This window comes from Pelophylax lessonae, assembly GCF_965119305.1.
Source record: "Pelophylax lessonae genome assembly, chromosome: 4".
NCBI lineage: Eukaryota > Metazoa > Chordata > Amphibia > Anura > Ranidae > Pelophylax > Pelophylax lessonae.
This window is the reverse complement of record NC_138771.1, coordinates 500,806,145-500,829,629: the sequence shown is the minus strand read 5'-3', so window position 1 is coordinate 500,829,629 and position 23,485 is coordinate 500,806,145. Positions and strand designations below refer to the sequence as shown.

The 23,485-nt window shown below is 43.4% G+C and overlaps 1 protein-coding gene across 1 annotated transcript in view; it reads right to left on the bottom strand.

The window, feature by feature from the left end:
* Positions 1–15,270, bottom strand: part of MRPS35 (mitochondrial ribosomal protein S35) — a 30,562-nt gene extending 15,292 nt beyond the window's left edge. The window contains exons 1-4 of the mRNA XM_082255352.1: positions 15,115–15,270; positions 10,514–10,566; positions 8,440–8,607; positions 6,039–6,099 (exon numbers count right to left, since the gene is read on the bottom strand). Coding sequence (XP_082111478.1) covers positions 6,039–6,099; positions 8,440–8,607; positions 10,514–10,566; positions 15,115–15,229 — 397 coding nt within the window. The 5' untranslated portion in view covers positions 15,230–15,270. The remainder of the gene's footprint in view (positions 1–6,038; positions 6,100–8,439; positions 8,608–10,513; positions 10,567–15,114) is intronic.
* Between the last annotated feature and the right edge of the window lie 8,215 nt (positions 15,271–23,485).

Sequence of the window (23,485 nt, the reverse complement as noted above, 5' to 3'; positions counted from 1 at the left end):
ACACGTAAGATACTTACCTACTATCAAGAAAAGTTGGGGTTCCCTCATGAAGAGAAATGGGACTTTAAAGGCTCAAAGATTGAACATAGAATTCTGTTAAAAAGTTATAATTTATTTATTAGCCAGTTCTGGACCGCCCATTGCATAATACTGTGGCAGGGCGACAGAGTGGTCCGGCTGTGCAAAATCATGTACATGTATGTAAATTTTGTGCATGTGATCTAGGAGGGTGCGCACGCCACCTGGGCGCCGCTTCTACTGTAATTGGACACAGTGGAAGCCAATCAGCGGGTCCTATGCCCGCGATTGTAAAATGCATGGCGTGGTTTATCTCCTTTGTGTGTTTGTGGTTCCTTCTATGTAGGAAAAACCAAGCTTGAATTTTGGAAAAGGATCTACAGACATATTCGCAGTATGCAAATATGTAACCCTGAGTTACCATTAGGTAGACATGTCTACTGCCATACACGGTGGGAATTTTTCAAAAGTAAAATTTTTGGCATTGGATCGAGTCCACTCCAGCCCCAGAGACTGGAAAAAGCTCCTCCTCCAGAGGGAGCTGAGGTGGATCAATCGTATTAAGGCCTTAATGAAGCAATGAATTTCAAGCCCTCCTTGGAAGGATTTGCCTCGGAGGGAATGGAAAACGAGGGCATTTATGCATGTGGATTCCATTCAGGTTTTTCCTTCTATCTGTTTTGGCAATTTACAATTTTGTTATGTCCATTAGACTCCTACATGGGTTCCTTACTGTGAAGCTTTGGTGTGTCTCCACTTGTGGATGTGACCTGTGCCTTTTTTTTTTTGTTAAGAGCGGGCACGCATGGCAGCACCCGGCACGCGCTGGCTGCATTGAGTGCCGAGAGCGGTGTCGGCTTTTTAAAATGCTGGCGTTGTGTGGTTGGGAGACATGGCTAGTGGTGCGCTTCCATGTGTCTTTCTTTTACTTTGTGTTGCTTGACAACACACAAGCCGGCCAACACGCGTGCTGGCGGACTTTGGACGCGTGACCTCATATTGCATGCGCCGTCGTCACACGGTGGTGGGCGGAGGGTTACGCCGTATGCTGGAAGTTCGGGGGACCTAAATAGGGCATTGGTTTATGCAAACAACTTCGCATACACAGGAGGTTCCTCCCCCTTTATACTTACCAGGGGGAAATTTAATGATTAGCACTGCCTATTTAAAGCCCATAATCAGACATAACACTGACTTGCCAGTCCTATTTAACCCCTTTTACTGCCAGGTCCATACGGACCTACTTCTCGCAGCTGGCCCGGTTTGTACGCTTAATGGACCTCATTCCTCCTTGTGTTACAAGTTCAAGATCACTTTAGTGAGCTTATATCAGAATTGTTCAGTAGACTCCGCTGAACAAAACCGTCGCACTGATCAGTGGATAAAAATCCACTGATCAGAGCTATAACCCCAAAAAGATGCCCACCTCCCCCATTGCTATATTGACATTCCTCCCTGCTTTTCCCTAAAATACACCCCTTCCCCACCTAACTAATTCCTACAGCACCTCACTAACTCTGTACACTAACCCCCCCTACACCGATCCTGACCCCCCCCCCCCCGCAACACTGCAGCTTGCGGCTTCCCTCCTCTGCCCTCCCACCAGGTTATTTGCTGCAGAGGCACATATAGGCAAAAAAAAAAAAATGTATAAACCACCAACATTTTGACCGCCCCCACCCCCTCCGTAGTGCCCCGCATTCTCGACCTTCAAGGACCCCTCCCTGCACTGCATCATGACATCCAGCGATCCAGGATCTCTCCCGAGCAGGAGCTGCAGCCGGGGAGGGAAAGCAGGCCAGCTGCTGCTTGGGAGAGATCGAGGGGGGGACTGGTAAACATGTGTTTACCAGCCCCCTTCCTTTCCGAGGTAAATATAGTGAGCAATCGGTACCGATCGCTTCTATGTTCATCTGTCACTGTGGCATAGTAAACAAGGTTTACTATGCCCCAGTGTATGAATGAATGGGAGCCGCTATGCAGAGGCTTCTATCCATAAGTATTACAGTTGAGCCTTCAGAGAAAGGGACTGAACTGTCTCCAGTGCCTTTTTCCTGTCTACAAAAAGACATTTGAGGTTTGTTTAGACCCTTGACCTCGCTCTATGGGGAGATCGGGTGAAAACAGACCACCTGTCCATTTTCATCTGATCCTATCCAATCCGCCAGATGGATGGAAAATAGGACCATGATTTGTCTGTTTTTTGCAGGCAGGATCGGATAGCGGTGGATGTCAGCGGACATGTCTCCGCTGACATCCGCCTCTCCATAGGGGAAACTCGAGGGTCCGATCAAGTCCGCCTGAAAAACTGACATCCGAACCTGATTGGACAGCCCATGTGAAATGGCCCTAAGGGTAGATTTAGACATGTGTCTAAATTGCCCTTGCCTCTGAACCCCCGAGGCTACGCTCCAGAGGCTGACAGGCAGTGAGGAAGCGATGCCTCCTCACTGCCTGTTTTAACCCCATTTTTACTGACAAATGTGTTGCAACTTCATGCATTGCTCTCAGTTGTGGGGCATTAGCGGCACTTCCTTATTAATTTGAATGTGCAGTGATCGGCATGCAGCATTGCCAAAAGTCAGGCCAACTATGCCACGGGCGCAAAGCATATCAGCCCCAGCATGCAAACACCCCCGTCCACTGCCTATTGCAGGCTTAAGAGTTTTGGTTGCTGGGTGGCAGAAACACAGCTCAATCGTTCACTTTTGCCACCCCCCCCCAACCGTAAGTCTAAACAAAGCCCAAGGCCTTTTCACCTTGGGCATACTACTACAGGGCCGTGTCATGCATTGATGTCAATTAGGAAACAGCAACTGCACAAGAATGCACAGGTGTTCCATGCATTCTTGTGCAGGCAGTCCCATTCAAGTCAATTGAGATGCAGCAGCTGCAAGGACACAGCCACTGACCTCAACTTGACATCCATGTGGGTGCATGTCCCCGAACTCACACTGTCTACGTTTAGATCCATCACCTACACCCGCATGATGTCAGATATGTCCTTGCAGCTGGTGCTTCCCACTTTACATGAATAGGACTGCCTGCACAGGGATGCACAGAATATAGGTGTATCCCCATGCAGGTAAATATGGCCCTGCATGGGCATACGCTTGAGCACACCCCACTGAACAAGGCCTTCGTAGGAATTTAGCAGGTATTACTTAAGTTAATTTGTGTTTGAATGTGCAAAAAAGGATTTTATTTAAATATATATGGTTTGGGGCGGGTCTTTTACAAACTCTAAATAATGTAGGTGAAAAATAAAAACCTCCAGATTTTTAGAAGAATTTTTGGGTGCGTTTGATTTTCACCATTTTGCAAAAAAGGCGCAATGTAAAAATTACAAATATTTGTTATTAACTCCATATAGGTTAAGCTTTTTATATTTAGTAGGAATTTAGCAGGAATTTTGTAAAATTAGCGGTGTTTTTATCTGCTAATAATGGATTTCATGTTTTTTTTGCGAAAATATTGTTTTGTTTTGTTTTGATAAACGTTTGGGCAAATACCACAAAAAAAAAAAAAAAAAAAAAATCAGTAGCACCTTTTTATTCTAGCGGTCATAGGCTTTCAGAAAATATATGGGTTGTGGGGCTTTCACAAATTCTGAAAACTAAAAAGGGAAAAATGAAAACCTTCAGATTTTTATAGCAATTTGGATATGTACATTTTGTGTACGTTCGATCTTCAATTTGCAAAAAGGCGCAATGTAAAAACTACAAATATTTGTTATTTATTAACTCTATACAGGTTAAGCTTTTATATTTAGTAAGGATTTAGCAGGAATTTTGTAAAATCAGCTGTGTTTTTATCTGCTAATAATGATTTTAGTGTACTTTTAGCAAAAATATTGATTTGATAAACATCTGTGTAAATACCACAGGGCCAAAAAAAAAACAGTAGCACCTTCTTTTTATTCTAGAGGACATATTCTTTTTAGAAAATATATAGTTTCGGGGGTTTGGGTTTGGGGGGTCTTTCACAAATTTTGAAAGCTGAAAGGGAAAAATGAAAACCTTCAGATTTTTTAACGGAATTTGGATATTTACACTTTCACTATTTAGCAAAAGGCGCAAATTAAAAAAGTTACAAGTATTTTGTTATTTATTAACTCAATACAGGTTAAGATTTATATGTAGTAGGAATTTTTTAAAATGTGTTGTGTTTTATTTGCTAATAATGATTTTAGTGGATTTTTAGCAAAAATATTGCAAACAGTAGCACCTTTTTATTCTACTGGTCATGTGCTTTCAGCAAAACTATATGGTTTGGGGGGTCTTTTACAAACTCTGAAAGCTAGAAGTGAAAAATAAAGCAAAGAGAAAAAAATTGTAAAAATGGTCTGGCCAGCTGAGTTTAAAAGTGGAGCACAGGACCTGGCAGCGAAAGGGTTAAAGCTCACAATCAGGCATAACAACACTGACTTGTCAGTCCACACAGAATGGTCTGAGAGAAACATTTATGGTATAAGGTAAGCCTTGCACTCTCTATATGCTAGGAAATGGAGGCACTTTTATGCCCCATTCTTTTTAATGTGGTTGTACCACATAGAACTAGTCAATACTTTATACATTACTTCATCTACCAGCAGACTGTTTGGGGATTCACACTAAACAGGAAGAGATAAACATGCATCTGATATTTTTAATGCATACATCCCTGTGTGTTGCCTGTCTTGGATACCAACATATTGGGTATGTGATTCTCAATGTAGGATTACACATGGATGTTTTAAGACATTAAACGTCTTTTTGATTCATACTCCTCCACTTTACATTTTTATTTACACCTTTCCTCTTGTTTCCGATGCCAGGTGGTCTCAGTGTCTGCCGAGCAGCCTCCGCCCTGGTATTATTTATTTATTTTATTTTTTTTTAAGTGGCCGGTGGCTGGTCAAGCCACGTGAGGACGCACCGTATGGGTCACACCTTGAACCCACTCTTCGCCATAGATTATGACATATAACATTATATATATATATATATATATATATATATATAAAAAACTATGTATGTTTAAGATGACTTTTTTTATTATTTCAGACCATATCAAAATTACATGCAAGTACTTCTGAGGAAGGAGTCTCAGAAATCCAAAACGCGTCCGATTTGCTTATGCACCCTCTGCATGGTCATTGTAACAGTACCACTATGCAACTCTGCTATGAGTAATATTGTACCCCATTTTTATTGCTTTATCATTTTGATTTTGTATACTGTATAACAATATTGTTTAATGAAAAAAAAAAACAACTTAACAGAATTATATGTTCACTCTTTGAGCCTTTAAAGTCCCATTTCTTTTTATGAGGGAACCCCAACTTTTTAAAATTAATTTCAGGATGTGGCAGAATAGCTCTCCCCACCATATTTTTTGATTTACCTACTGTCAAGTAACGGGTGACTTCTCTACCTACTCAAGCACACTGAGTGGCCTTTCCTTCTGTTTCTTTTCCTATACCTAATTTTCTGGGGAGTTTTCTGCCTTCCTCTTTTACGCTGGCTTCCAACCTTATACGAGTTCATTTTTGGGCAGCTAGAAGGCCAATCAATTTACAGACAAAGTCTTTCTTTCCCATGTTCATTCTGCCTGGTTGCTTTGGATCTGTATTGGTATTATCGTCTGAACTTTGTTATAATTTGGTCCGTTTGGATCTTTTTTTTTATTGGTATTGCATGACATTGTGCTTTATTATCACACTGGCAGGTCTAAAAAAAAACGTTGGCCTACTGTCCAACTTATGATTGCAACCTATTCTCTTTCTGGTTCTGTAATTTAATGAAAAGTTATAAAAAAAATGATTTTGTTTTTTTTTTTCAAAGTATGTATTTCTGCCAAATAGGGTTTCCAAACACAAATCACAGACACAGATAAGCTGCTATTGCTCCTCTAACATACGCTGCCTTAGAAGGTGGGGGAGGGAGGGGTTTTGTAAATAAAGGGAAGAAGAGCTCCATAATGAAAAACAGATTCGAGTGACCTACAAGTTTTTACTGGGCAGAAAGCAGAGCACTTACCTTTCAGAACAGCACAGTGCTTCCTAATAGCCAGGGGGGTTAGGTGCAGGAAGTTAGGAACCTGGAAAAGCACCAAGGAAAAATAGGTGAAATAAAAGCTTTGCCATATTTAGTTACTCAGAAATATTTATCCAGCAGCTCAATGATGTAACAGCATAGCTTCACAAATAACTTTTTTATTAAATTTAATCAAAAGGGCTAGACCCAAAAAGTCTATTAAGTTCAGACACTTAACACCAGCACTCCAGCTATTGCCAATTGTGGCACACAAGAAGAAAAGGGAGGAAAGCAACAAGTTTTCTAAAAGGATAAGTTCACCTTTAAAAAAATAAAATAAAAAGCTATTTTTTTTTGCATTTTTCAGCAGATCTCGGGTGCAATCTCAGGCTCCTGCACACTCAGCATAGATGTCTGCTTGTACCTCGTATGGGCAGGCAGGTACCCGAGAGTAGGAAGATCAATGGACTATGAGCTGGTTCACAGTACAAATCCATTTCGGAAGCGTTTCTGCATGTGTGTTTAAACGCGTTTCCGGATGCCTTCCAGAAGCTTTTTTCTTTCCCACTGCACTGGGGTCTGGTGCATTTGTGATGCATGCCAGTGCATTTTTGATGCATTTTCCAGTCCAGTGCAGGAGAGATGCGGTATGTTCTACTTTTTTGTTCGGGAACTGGCTGCCATTAGAAACCATACAACCTACTTTCCACACGTTTTTGATACAAAAAAAAGAAAAACTGGGCTGCATGTGGTATGAACTGGCCCTATAAGGAAGCCCACCAGCACCCTTGTAGTTCATTAAGAACTACAAGCCTTCAGCTGCAATGTCCGACGGTTCATGTAGGCATTTATTCACAAGAAACTGAATGAATGACGCGGCCGGGTGGGCGGCTGTGCTATTTTATATTTGTGACAGCAAGTACGGGGAGAGGATCCCTGTCACAGAGAGGGGGAGGAGGGGGGTGGCTGCAGATGATGGAACATGTTACATGTTCTGCCCTTAAATCTGTGGGGGGGGGGGGGGATACAACATGTTCCAAAGGTGAACTTATCCTTTAAAGTCTCCTCCTCACCATTACATGGAATGAGTCACATCCTCCTCAATGTTCACATTGGGTTTCTTCTTTGCTCAAGTGAATGAACAAGGTGGAGGGGAAGCAAACTGAAAGTAAGCATGTGTGCTGTTTGGAGGAAGACAAAACTGAACTTTTTATTTTTTTGCTCCTCATGTAAAACAATAAAATTAAAATTAACAAAGCGTATAAAAAAAAAAAACAAAAAAAAAAAAAAAAAAAAAAGGGAAGAATAAAAATCGGCAGCTTTGGGAAAGTTAATAAGAGCTGCTTAGTGCAAACTGACTTCTTAAACGGATTAAAGCTCATCCCTTTGGGGCCCTTTCACAGGGGTGCCTTCTCTACAGATCAGCAGAGGATCTGTGAACTGATCCCCTGCTGATCAGAGCAGCATGTAAGACAGGTCCGTGTTTAGTCAGTTTATGCAGAGCAGACACGGACAGAGCCGGCTCTGTTCTATGGGGAGCCAGGAGTAAACGGACTCTGATGTCTGTTTACAGCTAGCTGCCCACGATTGGATATTCCATTTTTTTTTTTACTAGGCTTGCTTGGACCAGGAGGAAGGCAGGTGTAAATGGACACAAGTCTGTTTACATGCATTAGTCAATAGGAATGCATTGAGCTTCCGATCACATCCGCCTGAAAAAAAATAACAGGCGGACCTGATTGGATCACCCATGTGAAAAGGCCCTTGATCTATAGATGAATGAAACAGTAGATACAAAAAAGAACAATGTAACTTTGAATCTCTCGGTCTCATGTCTGAACATTGTTTGTAAACACTGCGTTACAGTCCAAAAGAGAAGCAACCAGGGTTAGACTAGGTTCACATTACAGCAGGTTGGGAGAGTTGCATGCATTTCTGACCAGCAGCAAATGCACTGCTTTTTAGTAGACGTACATTGTGTCTGCAAATCTGCACACACCAAATCTCATAGTGCCATGTGGCGCAATTAAAAGAAAAAAAAAAGTGTGGGACTTTTTTTCCCCACACATCTGAAATTAATGGGCTGCCTACACGCGTCACAATATTGTGAAGCTAGCCTTAGGGCCAAGTTGATCTTTGGCAAGAAAAGTCAACATCTGCATAGTAAATTGGACATCTGCATAGCTTTACTACTTCCAAATCCTATTGTACTGACTGTCAATTATCACCAAAGGTAACCCCTGCTTTCCATATTTCACCAGATGCTCAGCTGGAACTATCTGGGTTTGGATCACATTAACGTCTGGGTTTGGATCACATTAACGTCAGCGGACATATAATGCAATTAAACTCATGATACAGCATTAAAGTAATTTTTTGACACATGCAAAGTAATACATTTTACCTTCATAAGTTCCAAATTACCATACTTGTCCGGGGGTGCTCCCCTCCTTAAGGGATTGCCCATCCGCACAGGAAGGGGGACAGCTGATGGCTTGAAAGATGCCGCTGTCGGATATACGCTGGTCCAGTCTTGATCCAGAAGCATTCTTTCTGTACGTGGAGAAAGAGCCTGAAGCAGAGAATTCAAATAAAAATTGTGTTAGGATCAGCTTTATACAGAGACATGTATAGCACCAACATCTTTCAGCAGCTACTGAACAATCACATTATTTGGCTTGTTCAAAAGGATGCTGGATGAAAAAGGGGAGCAGAACTAGAAAGGAACCAAAATATACTTTTGTTGCTTCCATCCTTTTTTGTCCAGGTGACCCCACAGAAATGTAGAGAAATCTGTCCAAGTCTTTATAGTCAGAATACAGAGATCTGGGCACCCTTCATCAGAGTTAATAGACATATAAAGTACAATTTATACAGATCTGTTAAAAAATAAAATAGTGTATATAACATTTTGACCACACTGAGTTTCATAGAACATTTTGTTTATAAATGAATGGCTGTGTGTTGAGTTATTTTGGGGGGACAGCAAATTTACACTGTTATACAAGCTGTACACTCACTACTTTACATTGTAGCAAAGTGTCATCTCTTCAGTGTTGTCACATGAAAACATACAATAAAATATTTACATAAATGTGAGGGGTGTACTCACTTTTGTGAGATACTGTAGATCTAGAGCAGAGCTGGCCACATGCTGAATGCTGGCAGCCCCCTTGCTAGGACCAAGAGGTTAGAACCTCTGTCAGGTTTTATTGCTCTCTGCCTTCCTCTGTTTTTCAGGGATACCAGGACAGAAATTAAAGGGGACAAGGGTCACTTGAACAAAAAAAGGCAATCTACTTCTATCCAAGGAGCTACCTTTTCCCCACTGTACCTAAAAATGTCTTTGCTGCACTCTCTGTATCAGCTTCTAACTCCAGCTTGTTCAATTAGGCCAACTGGCTACCATGCAGAGTAGAGTGCCTCTGCACGCACTGTAAGGAGAAGACTTTTGGAGGATGGTCTGATGTCAAGAAGGGCAGCAAAGAAGCCACTTTCTCTCCAGGAAGAACATCAATGACAGACTGATATTCTAAAGGTACAGGGATTTGACCTCTGAGGACTGGGGTAAAGACATTTTCTCTGATCAACCCCCTTTCTGATTGTTTTTTCTGGATGCCCGAAACCTTGCCCGGAGAACAAAAAGGTGAGCGCTACCATCAGTCTTCTGTCATGCCAACAGTAAAGCATCCTGAGACCACTCATGTATGGGGTTGCTTCTCAGCCAAGGGAGTGGTGGGTTCACTCACAATTCTGCCTAAAAACACAGCCATGAATAAAGAATGGTACAAAAATATCCTCCAAGAGCAACTTCTACCAACCATCCAAGAACAGTGTGGTGAGGAACAAAGCCTTTTCCAGCATGATGGAGCACCTTGCTACAAGTCAAAACCGATAACTAAGTGGCCTGGGGAACAAAACATCAACATTTTGGGTCCATGGCCAGGAAACTCCCCAGACCTTATTCCCACTGAGAACTTGTGGTCAATCCTCATGGAGGCAGGTGAACAAAAAAAAAAAAAAACACATTCTGACAAATTCCAAGCATTGATTATGCAATAATGGGCGGCCATCCGTCAGGATGTGGCCCAGAAGTTGATTGACAGCATGCCAGGGTGAATTACAGATGTCTTGAAAAAGAAGGGTCAACCCTGAAAATATTAACTCTTTGCATAAACTTAATGCAATTGTCAATAAAAGCCTTTAAATGTTTGTAATTATAATGCAGTATACCATAGTAACATCTGACAAAAGATCTAAAAACACTGAAGCAGCAGACTTTCTGAAAATGTATGTTTGTGTCATTCTCAAAACTTTTGGCCATGGCTGTACACATTGTTTAAACCTTTCTTTTCCAAAAAGAAAGCAAAAAAAAAAAAACACAACAGTTTTTGCCTATAGTACTGCTTTTTAATGCTGACAGACTGCATCACATGCGATTTTGATTTGGTCCATAGTTACACTTAAAGGCATCTTACAGCTTTGCTTCTGTCCGCTCTCTGTGCAGGCCGCGGTCTTCTGCGGGCTGGAACTGAACACAAAAAAAAAAAAATAAAAATAATTAAAGAGACAAAACAAAAAAAAAAAAAAAATGCGCTGCTTCCTACATGATTGGTTTAATGTATGAACCATGCTGTGTGCATATCATAAACATATGACAGGTCTGTAATCAGGAACAGCTGACCTTTTAGTAACTAAACAGATTCCTGACAAGTCATGATATACAGCAATATTATCATTTTTCAGAAAAGCTCCAACTTTTACCATTAAAAAGCCATCATAGTCAAAAATTTCCTGAGGAAGTCCCCAAAAAATAAATAAATTAGCAAAAACAAACTACATATAAGATTTTGGAAACTAGAATAACTATTGCTAAATATTGGAAGCAGTCGATGGTTTCCCTTGACTAGGTAAGAAATAAACGTATAAACGTAACTGGATCATGGTTAATAACCTTACTTTATCCTTTACAATTCTACTAAGAAATTTGATGCGACATGGGACCCATGAATATGATATTTATCTGCAACTTAACCACTTTCAGACTGGAGGATTTGGCTGCTCAATGACCAGGCCCTATTTTTCGATGCAGCACTGCGTGACTTTAACGGACAATTGCACAGTCGTGCGACACTGTACCCAAACAAAATTTATGTCCTTTTTTCCCACAAATAGAGCTTTCTTTTGGTGGTTTTTGATCACCTGTGCGATTTTTATTTTTTGCGCTATAAACAAAAAAAGAGCGACAATTTTGAAAAAAAAAACAATATTTTTCACATTTTTTTTTATATGAAATTCTCAAAAAAAAAACTTAAAAAAAAAATCTAATTTTTTTAACATTTTAGGCCAATTTGTTTTCTGCTACATTTTTTTTTTTTTTACTAAAAATATCACAATAAGCGTATTTTGATTGGTTTGCGCAAAAGTTATTGCATTTACTAACTACGGGAAAGATTTATGTCATTTTTATTGTTTTTTTTGTTTTTTTTACTAGCAATGGCGGCGATCTGCAATTTTTTTGCGGGACTGACATTGCAGCGGACAGATCGAACCCCTGACTGACATTTTTGGGGGTACCAGTGACATTACTACAGTAATCAGTGCTAAAAATATGCACTGTTACTGTAATAATGACACTGGCAGGGAAGGGGTTAACAGCATTGATGATCAAGGGGTTAAATGTGACCCTAGGGGTGTGATTCTAACTATGGGGGGGCATGGCTTGTGAAGTCATCACAGAGACATGTGATCCTATATAGCAGGATCACATGACATCTGTGATCACTTCAGGGAGAAGTACGGACGGCGGTTTTTACATCAGCCGTTTGTCCTTCTCTGTCATCTGCAGGAGATCGCCGGTGTCAGGCGGCCATCGGAACTGCCTGACACCCGCACTGGCTTCCCCGCTGACGAGCGGGGGTGGGAGTGCGCCGCTGGCGGTGCGCGATCACCCCCTAGCTCCTCCCAGGCAAGCGCCGTAATTGTTCGGGACTTTGCCTGGGAGAGCCAGCCTGCCGCAGTACATCTGTGGCAGCTGGACATAAAGTGGTTAAAGCAGTTGTTTACCCCGCTTGGTGATTTTTACCTACAGGCAAGCCTATAATAAGGCTTACCTGTAGATAAAAGGATTACATTCGCCCAGCATGCAGCCGCTGACACCAGCGGTGCATGCACTCTGAAGGTCCGGCGTATCGTGCTGGAACTTCAGAGCGCCTTGTCGGAATGGAGGGCTCCCGGATGCATGCATACTAGCACATTATGCTATTATCTTGCAGGTTTCTTTTTTTTTCAGTGGTTTACTACAACTTTAAAGTGGTTGTAAAGGCAGAAGGGTATTTTTTTTTATTAAAATAATAAATGAGACTTCAGTAATGAATCTCTGGCTGGCCCTCTTTTTTCTTGATCTACTCCCTTTTTTCTCTTTTATATTTTTTTCGTTTGTCTGATTTCTTAGATAACTGCAAGATGCTTTTGACAGAACATAGAATTCTATGCCGATGATATTCATAGGAATGGGCATAATGGTCTCCTGTTTTACCGGTCTCTTTTCCCTGTGACATAGCCATTCCCTGTACTACCTGTCAAATTGGCAGGATGGGACACTACACAGCCCCAGTGGATCGGATGTATATTCCTCAGCCCTATTAGTAATGACTTGCATCTTTCTACACTGTATTGTTATTTCTGCCGCCAAGAACATTGAATATGGAGATCTCTCTGTTTGACATTAAATCTTATGCTTATGAGCATTTTTAGGGAAAGGCATTTTTTATTTGTGATCAGTTTTACATTTGTTTGCACTATTGTTCAAATATTGTACCTTTTATGACATTGTCTTGTTACTAGAGATGCACCGAAATCTCGGCCGCCAAAACAGATCGGCCAAATATGGTGTTATTGGCATTTTGTCAACATGAGAAAAAGATGCCGATACGGCATCGAGAACGCACGCAATTTTGTCATAAATTCATAGATCTTACCGCAATTTTACCACTTTTTTTTACTGTTTATGGTTTGTTTTTCATAAGTCATGTGACAAAACCGCATCATAAACTTAACATGGGTGCGTTATTGATGCAGTCTTGCTGTGTTTTCAATGCATTTCAACGGGGAGGTGTGTTTTTTTTTTTTAACTGAACAAAAATGCAGCAAGCAGGATTTTTATCACCACAACGGAAATGCAACGGAGCAGTGTGAAGATATACATAGTTTTAACCACTTGCTGACTGCCGCATGACTATATACTGCGGCAGTCAGCCTCTCCTGGGCAAAGGGACATATGGGTACATCACTCGCCCACGAGCCTGTAGGGGGCGAGAGCGCGCGCCGCCACGCTCCCGCCCCCGATCGTTCACTGACATCCCCGCGCGTGTGACCGGCGGCTCCAATGTCCCCGGCCACTCGCAATCTCCCTCAGGAGAGGGAGAAAGACAGACGGTTGATGTAAACACAGCCATCTGTCATTCTCCCTTAGATCATGACAGAGGCTATGCGATCCTGCTATGTAGGATCGTATGTCTCTGTGATGATCTAACAAGCCACGCCCCCTGACAGTTAGAATCACTCCCCTAGGGACACACTTAACCCCTTGATCACCAATAAAGTTAACCCCTTCCCTGCAAGTGTCATTTTTACAGTAACAGTGCATATTTTTAGCACTGATTACTGTAGTAATGTCACTGGTACCCCCAAAAGTGTCAAAAATGTCAGTTAAGGGACCGATCTGTCCGCTGCAATGTTGCAGTCCAGGAAAAAAAAAAAAATGCAGATCGCCGACATTACTAGTAAAAAAAAAACAACAATAAAAATGACATAAATCTTTCCCGTAGTTAAGAAGACGCAGTAACTTTTGCGCAAACCAATCAAAATACGCTTATTGCGATTTTTTTTACCAAACAAATGTAGCAGAAAACAAATTGGCCTAAAATGTTAATAAAATTTTGATTTTTACATTTTTTGTGGGGGAATTTCATATAAAACAAATGTGTAAAATATTGTTATTTTTTCAAAATTGTCGCTCTTTTTTTGTTTATAGCGGGAAAAAAAAAAAAAAAAAAAAAAAAAAAAATCGCAGAGGTGATCAAATACCACCAAAAGAAAGCTCTGTTTGTGGGGAAAAAAGGACTTCAATTTCATTTAGGAACAGCGTCGCACAACCGCGCAATTGTTCGTTAAAGTCACGCAGGGCCTGGTCTTTGAGCAGCCAAATCCTCCGGGGCTTAAGTGGTTAAAGAGATGCATTTTTCTGGAGCTTTTCTTGCTCTAAAAAAGGTGCCAATAATGGCCGACAATAAATATTCATTTAAATTCATCATATTAAATTAAAAAGTCGAATACAATTATATATAAAAATATGAATACTTTTTTAAATACTTTTTCGGGACCAAAATTTATTTTCAGTGCAACTCTACTTGTTGCTACAATAAAAAATATTGAAATATGAAAAAAAAAAAAGCCATCATGGAGTGCCAGTCAGCGACTTTGCCTAGGGTTAGATTATACCATCATTCTGCTGCAGGCAGGAGGAAGCATTTCCTCAGTCTCCCCTCCCCCAGTGATCAGACTGTGCATTGTAATTTTGTAGAAAAATGAAAAGGTAAGAGGCTGATCTGTGCCAAGACCTGCACAGACACCAGGATTTACTTGATTGAAGAATATGTGAGCAGGCATTTCTGTCCAGGAAATAGACAGTGACCCTGGATGATGCCTAAACAAAGATGGTGCCTTCTGGGTAGTAGATCCGATGAAGGGATAGTCAGGGTAGTAGTGTGATCCCTGTGATGGGGTAATAAATATCTGGGGGTGTTATAATGTCATATTACATAGCATATGATAGGATACATCTGAAAACAGGTCCACTTTAATATGCTGAACTCATCTGGGGGAGGTTCTGGCGCCCCCTTATGGTATTCTATTCCCACCCCAGCCAGAGGAACGGTCATGCTGATATTTGTAGTTCAGCCAACAGAGGATTCCCCCCTTTAGACATATAGAAAGCACACTGGGAGTTGTAACCCCTCTGCTGGAGACAGAAATAAGGCATGCTGGGAGTTGTAGTCCACACAGAAAGCCCTCTTACCTTTTCCTGACACGGCCGGGTCATTGGCGTATTGCCTCACCCTCCCCGGGGCCACACCGCACAGCCCCGGAGTCCGAAGGGTCACACATACCCGGGCCAGCATGGACGCCGCCATCTTGCTACACCCACCCTACGGGGAGCGGCCCAGGACAAATCAGGAAGGGGCGGAGCAACGAGCCGCCTGCCAATCACAGGAGGGAGGAGGAATGTCACCGCCCGCTGCTGTCAGCTCTGTGTGTACGGAGATCCAGCTCTAGCGCTCCACCATCATTGAGCGATCATCTGCCCGTGTATGCAAAAACCAAATATATCGAAAGACAGTGTACATATCAGAATTGGTTTTTAATTGTATTTATTAATTATTAAATAGATAATACGAAAATTAAATCTAAACATTTTAAGCTCAATCTTCATAGACAATTTAAAATGTTACTAAACCCAGCAGGCCCCTGCATTCATTATATCTACTCCCCCACAGTACACAGAAGATGGAAATGCAATTATATTAGGAAACATAAACTGCTAAATACTAGTGATCGACCGATATCGTTTTTTTTATTACCGATACCAATATTTTGGTCATCGCATATCAGGACAGGAGACCCGGGCGAGCCACGGAAGGCGGGGGGAGGGGGGGGGGGGACGTCCCCTCTCGCTCCTTGTAATGACAGCTGAGTGGCTTCTCTGCCGCATCGGTTTTCATTACAAGACAGCCGACCGTCGGCTATGGACGCCGGTACCGGGGTGATGCCTCTAGCTGCAGGCATCACTCTGGTACAAGTATTTTCCGAAATATCGGTAACCTCAGGGGCCGATTCCGATATATCGGAAAAAGTGCATATCGGCCCCCCGATAATCGGTTGATCCCTACTAAATACCTTTTCTCATCAGCGGTATATAGCAGTCTTGTGACTTCTATCAGTGTCTGATTACAGCTTGTGGGAGGAGTTTTCATTCTCCTCTGACTGTCCTATGAGGCTGAAGAACCCCTGACCTTCTGTCTGGACAGTGTTGATTGGCCCTGTGCTGATCACATACACCCCCCCCCCCCAAAAAAAAAAAGAAAACTCTAGAAAAACACCAAACTGAGCATTTGCAGAATGACGCCAAAGGCTCTGTACTTTTTACAAAATGCAGAGGATTAACCCTTAAGTTCCACAGTTAATATAACAAGCATGCATATACAGAGTGATTTTACTGTTATAGGTTTAGTAATACTTTAAGGCAAGAAAAGTGCTATTTTAGGTGTGATTCTGAAAGCATGCCTAAGGGCTCTTTCACACGGGCGGTCCAGTTTTTTAGGCGGATCTGATCGGATGCCCATTCAGCCCTATGGAGCAGCGGATGTCAGCGGTGACATGTCCGCTGACACCCGCTGCCATTCGCATCCGATCCTGTCCGTGAAATCCGGACGGATGGAAACCCTATTTTCCATTTGTCCTGGGGATTGGATCGGATGGGATCGGATGAGAGCGGACAGGCGTTCCGCTCTCATCCAATTCCCCATAGAGAGCAGCGGGGGCTGTGACACCTCCCTCTCCGTACTGCAAGCGGAGACGGAGCTGTCATCCGCCGGCTCAGCGGGGATCGCGGATCGATCCCCGCTGAGCAGCACGGATCCGCCTACGGAGGCGGACCGTGTGAAAGAGCCCTAAAGGTTTTTGCATTTGTGTAAAAAGAATGGAATACAACTACCCACCCCAGTTAGTTGGCATGCCATACAATCAGAGCTCAGATGCAGGGCGGGGGGGTTCCCTTTATTACACCCAGTGTCTACATTCCAGTGCACAGGAACCACTGCAAGCTCCATAGTGATGAATGGGAGCGCTCACCTCTCCCAAATCTCAATCTGCATCACTAAATGCTTAGTTAGACTGAGATGATGTCATCAGTCTGCTGCAGGAAGGGGGAAGCATTTCCTCAATCTCCTCTCCTCCATTGATCAGACTGCAACATTGTAACTTTGTAGCAAGTCACAAGGTGAGAGGCTGCTATATGGGCAGATCTGTGTCATTTGTAAACTTTAGGCCCCTTATTATACAGGGGCGCAATCCATCCAAGCGGATTCTCCTGCTCAGCAGGGGATCTCTCTGCTAATCCCCGCTGAGCAGGCGGTTGACAGGTCAATGCGGAGCAGACATGGACACAGCTGCTTTCTATGGGGCTGTGGGATGGAAACTGACTACATGTCCATTTCTATCCGATTGTCATCCGATCCCCTGGATGGATGTCAAACGTATCCTCTTCCGTCTGTTTTAGCAGACCGGATTGGATGAGATACCGGCGGGTGACAGCGGACACATGTCAGCTGACATCACTGCCCCATAGAGACCAATAGGTGGTCTGATCAGGTCCGCCTGGAAAACAGACAAGCATAGGCGTGCGCACAGGGTGTGCCAGGTGTGCCTGGGCACACCCTAATCACCCCTTGTGGTGCAGATTCCCCCTGTTTAGACCCCTGATATTTCACCAAAGCTTCCTAACTAGGCTAACAAAAAAAAATAAAATTGTAAAAAAAGAATAAAAAATAACAATAAAACTACAGACACCGATCTCTTACCTACTGACACCATCAGTATATACACATGTCTATGTGTTTGACACCTATGCAGACAAGTGGACCTGATCTGTCCGCTGGTGTGAAAGGGGCCTTACAGGCATCAGGATTTACATGTCTGAGTAATCTCTGAGCCAAATCTCAGTCCTAGTAGACGGTGACCCTGGATGATGCCTGAACAAAGATGGTGCCGTCCTTTTAGAGAGAGTGGAGATGGAGGCATTGTCAGGAGGGGGAGTACTGTGAGAGGTAATAAATACCTGGAAGTGTTACACTGACATATACTGCTTAGCATGCTGTACCGAACATGGAATATACATCTGATGACAGGACCACTTTAAGAGCTGTACTGTGCATTTTCCATCCCTGGCACAGCCCAGTGATCCAGAGGATTCATTTCGTTATGAGATTTGCGGTTATCAAAGACAGGGGGAGAGGAGATATAAATAGCGAGCAATGCAGAAGCCAGATCTTCCGATAAGTCGCTGAGGGGGGGGAGGGGAATCGTAATAAAATATTTGGGATCAGTAAATATTTGGCAGGCCTGATAATGACAACAATTGTTCTGTATGGTAGTTTGAGGAATACATAATAAATAGGAAAGGCCAGACGGGCTGATAGAGGATAGAGATGACGCACGGACATTTCCCGTTATCGCAGCGAGCGATCAGTGCAGGGAAGTTGAGCAGAAACGATTTTATTTTTGTGTGCGCTGTGTTATCCATGCTGAGCATATTAAAGGGAATTCCTGAGAAATAATGTCACATTTCATCCATTCCTGTTATCTAAAGCTGAACTCCAGCCTTCCCATCTGTCTATCACCGCTGAACAGGCTCCTCTTCTCTACCAAAACTACTTTGATTTCACTGCACACTGTGAGCTTCTCAGACACAGCCTGTCTCATTTTCTGACTCCAGCATCATCCAGCCCTTTTCTCCCCAGTGGTTTTTCACAGAGCAGCTCCGAACCTCCTCTTTTTGGAGTCCACCGCTGGCGCTCCTGGCCCCTCTTTCTCCTGCCGACATCCCAAGCAAGCAACGTGCTATGGGGGCACCCAGGCAAGGCTCGCTCGCGAGCGGCTGCTATGCACGTCCATTTACACACAGAGCCGTGGCTCAACCCTGCCCCTCTCTCTCCTCATTGGCTCACTGGCTGTAATTGACAGCAGTGGGAGCCATTGGCTCTTGTGCACAGCGGTGGAGCGAGATCAGACTCTGGTAAGTATTGGGGGGGGGGGGAGGGGGGAACTGTGGTATGAAAGGGTGCACTTTAGGCTAGTTTCAGCCTGGATCTATGATGCTGAGGCTGTTACTGGCTTCTATGTTTTTGTAGTAGTATGTAGGTAGTTATGTGTTGATTTACCTAATCCGGGGTACGCCCCAATTGGCTAAAAAAAAAGTATGGGGGGGGGGGGGCTGTTGCACACAGAAGGTTTTTTTTGCCCTCATGCATAGAAGCATAGAATGCATGAAGGAAAAAACCTTGAGCCTTTACAACCACTTTAACCCCTTTACCACTGCTCACTAGAGCTCTACTGCGGCAAAGTGGTTCGTTATCGTCTGGCGACGTAGGTCTACGTCGCCAGACACTCCCCCTTCTCGGCGGCGCGCTCCCGCTGTATTCAGTGATCACCGCCGCTCATCCCCGATCGTCGGGGAATCGAGTCTGGAGATCCGCCCGCTTGTGTAAACAAAGTAGGCGGATCTCCTAAGTGACAGGCAGGGTCAGATTGCATAGCTGAACCCTCGATCTGTCCTTGTGTCACTCAGTCACCTCCCCCCACACCCGTTAGTAAGCACCAGGAATACATTAACCCCTCCCTCTCCAATAAAATTAACCCTGCATATTTATAGCACTGATTACTGCAGTAATGTCACTGGTAACCCCAAAAGTGTCAAAAATGTCAGTCAATGGTCCGATCTGTCCGCCGCAATGTCGCAGTCCCGCAAAAAGAAAAAAACGACAGAAATCTTTCCCTTAGTTAGTAAATGCAATAACTTTTGCGCAAACCAATCAAAATACGCTTATTGCGATTTTTTTTACCAAAAATATGTAGCAGAAAACAAATTGGCCTAAAATGATAAAAATTTTTGATTTTTACATTTTTTTGGGGGGGAATTTCATATAAAAAAATTTGAAAAATATTGTTATTTTTTCAAAATTGTCGCTCCTTTTTTGTTTATAGCGCAAAAAGTAAAAATCGCACAGGTGATCAAATACCACCAAGAAGAAAGCTCTGTTTGTGGGGAAAAAAAGGACGTAAATTTCGTTTGGGTAGGGCGTTGCATGACCGCGCAATTGTCAGTTAAATTCGCACAGCGCCGAATCGCAAAAAGTGGCCCAGACGTAAGACAGCAAAATCCTCCGGTGGTAAAGTGGTTAAAGAGGAAGTAAACTCTTCCTGGTTTTTTTCGGGTTTTTTTTTTCTGTTTTTTTTTTCCCCTTGCAAAGTAAATGCATAATGTGCTAGTATGCATCGCATACTAGAACATTATGTAAAACTTACTTGCAAACGAAGCCCACGTTGTCCCCGCTGGCAACCGCATCCATCTTCACCCGTCTTTTTTCCGGGTCTGCGAACTCCGCCTGTATTACTGGCCGGAGCCGCGTGACGTCACTCCTGCGCATACCCGCGGGAGCCGCCGGTCACGGCACAGGGGTCTGAAGAAACGGCACGGTCGGCCGTTTCTTCAGAGCGCATGCAGCCGATGACATCACTGGCTGCATGCAATGTAAATATCTCCTAAACGGTGCAAGTTATAGGAGATATATACAGTACCTATAGGTAAGTCTTATTAAAGGCCTACCTATAGGTAAAAGTTCTCAAGGTGGGTTTACAACCGCTTTAAAGAATCTGCTATTGATGGCTTGGTGCCAGATACCACAGCATACCTTCAGAGGTCTAGTGGAGTCCATGCCACAATGGGTTAGCTGTTTTGGACATAAAAGGGGCTGTTTTGATGGCAAAGGGGGATCTATCCAATATTAGGTGGGTGGTCATGAAATTATGGCTGATTAATTTACAGTATCTTATATAGACTGAGATTAAAACAAAAGAAGGAAGCACAGCATATAAATCAATATGAATGTTACCGTGCAAAACCAACACGCATGGATTTTTTTCATCTTTGGGCCGACATCTCAGTCCAGGAAGCATATGTTGACCCTAGATGATGCCTTAACAAAGGTGGTTCCGTCCTTCTGGAGAGAAAAGCAGATGAAGGCATTGTCAGGGGAGCAACTCTATCTCTCTAAAAGGTGACAAATACCTGGAAGTGTTGCATGGACACATTACTTAAAGCAGGTGTAAACCGCTGGGTGTTTATTTTATTCGGACCTGCAAGGTAAAGACATAATGTGCTAGTATGCATCGCATACTAGCACATTATGTGACACTTACCTGAAAACGAAGCCCTTCAGCGATACAATGTAAATGCTGGAGGCAGTGTCCATCTTCCTCTGTCTTCCTTCTGGGTCCGCGGACACCGGCTGTGTGACTGGCCAAAGCCGTGATGACGTCACTCCCGCGCATGCGCGGGGTAAGCCATCATTCACAGCACAGGTATCTGAAGGAACAGCACGGGTGGCCGTTCCTTCAGAGCGCACGCGCGATGACGTCATCTGCTGCATGCAATGTAAATAACTCCTAACCGGTACACATTGAGGAGATATTTACACTACCTATAGGTAAGCCTTATTATAAGCTACCTATAGGTACAAATTATGCCTTTGAGTTTATTTCCACTTTAACATGCATATATGTAACATGATAACATATTGTATATCTGATTTATATTTTAACCCAAGACCAAAAATGTAATATATTGCATTTTACAAGTCTTTAGATGAGATGGCTGCATTCCTTTTGTTTTTTCAGTTTTTTATCCTTCATTATCACCTGATGATCGACCCAGTAATACATCTTGTCCCAGAGTGACACCATTCAGTCAGTGTACTATATCTATGGATGAGCACAGTTGTCACCCTAAGAAAGGACCTCCCCATCTACCCATCCCCATAACATAGGGAGGTTGTATAATCCTAATGCCGGCCATAAGAAAGTCGCTGGATTTCCCCATAAACACAGTCAGTGTTGATGGGGGAATCCCTTTCGTGGAGCTATTATGTTCTCCCGACAGTGAGTGATTACTGAACATAGTGATTACTGATAGATGCTATAACAGCCGCTAGCGATAATCGCACATAAAATCTGACAGGCTGGTTGTACCCAAGCTAATAAATCGATCAACTTGGGTATATTCAGCCTGCCCATAGATGGTTCGAACTGTCTATGGCCGGTGTTCTATCAGAATACCGCTACCTATCAGGTTCTGCAACCGGAAGTGACGTATGGACCAGAACAACTTACTGCGCAAGCGCCATGTGTTCCAGCATGGCCGCTATGCGTTCCAATAGCTTTCCTAATGTGACAGAACACGAAGCAGAGACAGACATCTTCTTACACCCATGCAAGTCTTGAATTTTACATTTATTCTAGCAATAAACTCATCATATATACTGAATCACAGTATTACATTCAGTGGTGTATTTTGGTTTTGTGCTGCCCTAGGCAAGACTAAAATTGGGCACCCCCCCCTCCCCCTCCTATGAAAATTTGCCCCACTCCTTATTTTTTAACGGATGTGGCTCCCTCCAAAATCGAAGGACCAATTGAACCCCTGAGATCTCACGAGAGGGGGGGGGGGGGTGGGTGAGGGAGAGAGAGGGGGGGGTGGGTGAGGGGGGATGAGAGAGAGAGGAGAGGGGGGATGAGAGAGAGGAGAGGGGGGATGAGAGAGAAAGAGTGAGAGGGGGGATGAGAGAAAGAGTGAGAGGGGGGATGAGAGAGAGAGGAGAGGGGGGATAAGAGAGAGGAGAGGGGGGATAAGAGAGAGAGGAGAGGGGGGATGAGAGAGAGAGAGTGAGAGGGGGGATGAGAGAGAGGAGAGGGGGGATAAGAGAGAGAGGAGAGGGGGGATGAGAGAGAGAGGAGGGATGAGAGAGATAGAGTGAGAGGGGGGATGAGAGAGAGGAGAGGGGGGATAAGAGAGAGAGGAGGGATGAGAGAGAGAGAGTGAGAGGGGGGATGAGAGAGAGGAGAGGGGGGATAAGAGAGAGGGGGGGTGAGAGGGGAGTGGTGAGAGAAAGAGAGAGAGAAGGAGTGAGAGAGAAAGGATGGGGGAGAGAGAGAGAGAGTGGGGGTGAGGGGGAATGAGAGAGGCAGCTCTAGCAACCAGTGGCCAATAGAGTCTCAGGTGGAGGGGGGCAGCTTTTTTGCTGCCCCCCTGCAAAGTGCCGCCCTAGGCCTGGGCCTTGTTGGCCTAGGCCAAAATACAGCACTGATTACATTTGTATTAATATTGTAGTCTAGTATAGCAGAAAAACCTGCAGGTAGAAGGTGGCGACGGCCATCTTGGTACACCCCGCTCTGCTCAGCGACAAACTGATTATATAGTGAAATAGACTATTTCACTTGGTCACGGTGAAATAGTCTATTTCAGTATGTAAGGGGATTGTGACAGTATTCACCGTCACTGGAGGTGAGGAGCAGATACTTAATGGTTTAAATTGCTTCAGATGGGACAGTAATATTTGTCAACCATATCTTCATATATAAATATGAAGATTTAATACCACGTTACATGGTGTATTCCATGTGCGTGTCTGTGAGAGAGACACATAGACTGTCATTGGCAGACTTCCCTATTGTTTCTGTATTGGGAAGGAATGTGGATTGTGCCTGTCTAATTGTTAAATGTTAATGACCTCACATTGTTCTGTCTGCCTTAAGATAAGCTTATTATGGGATGTATA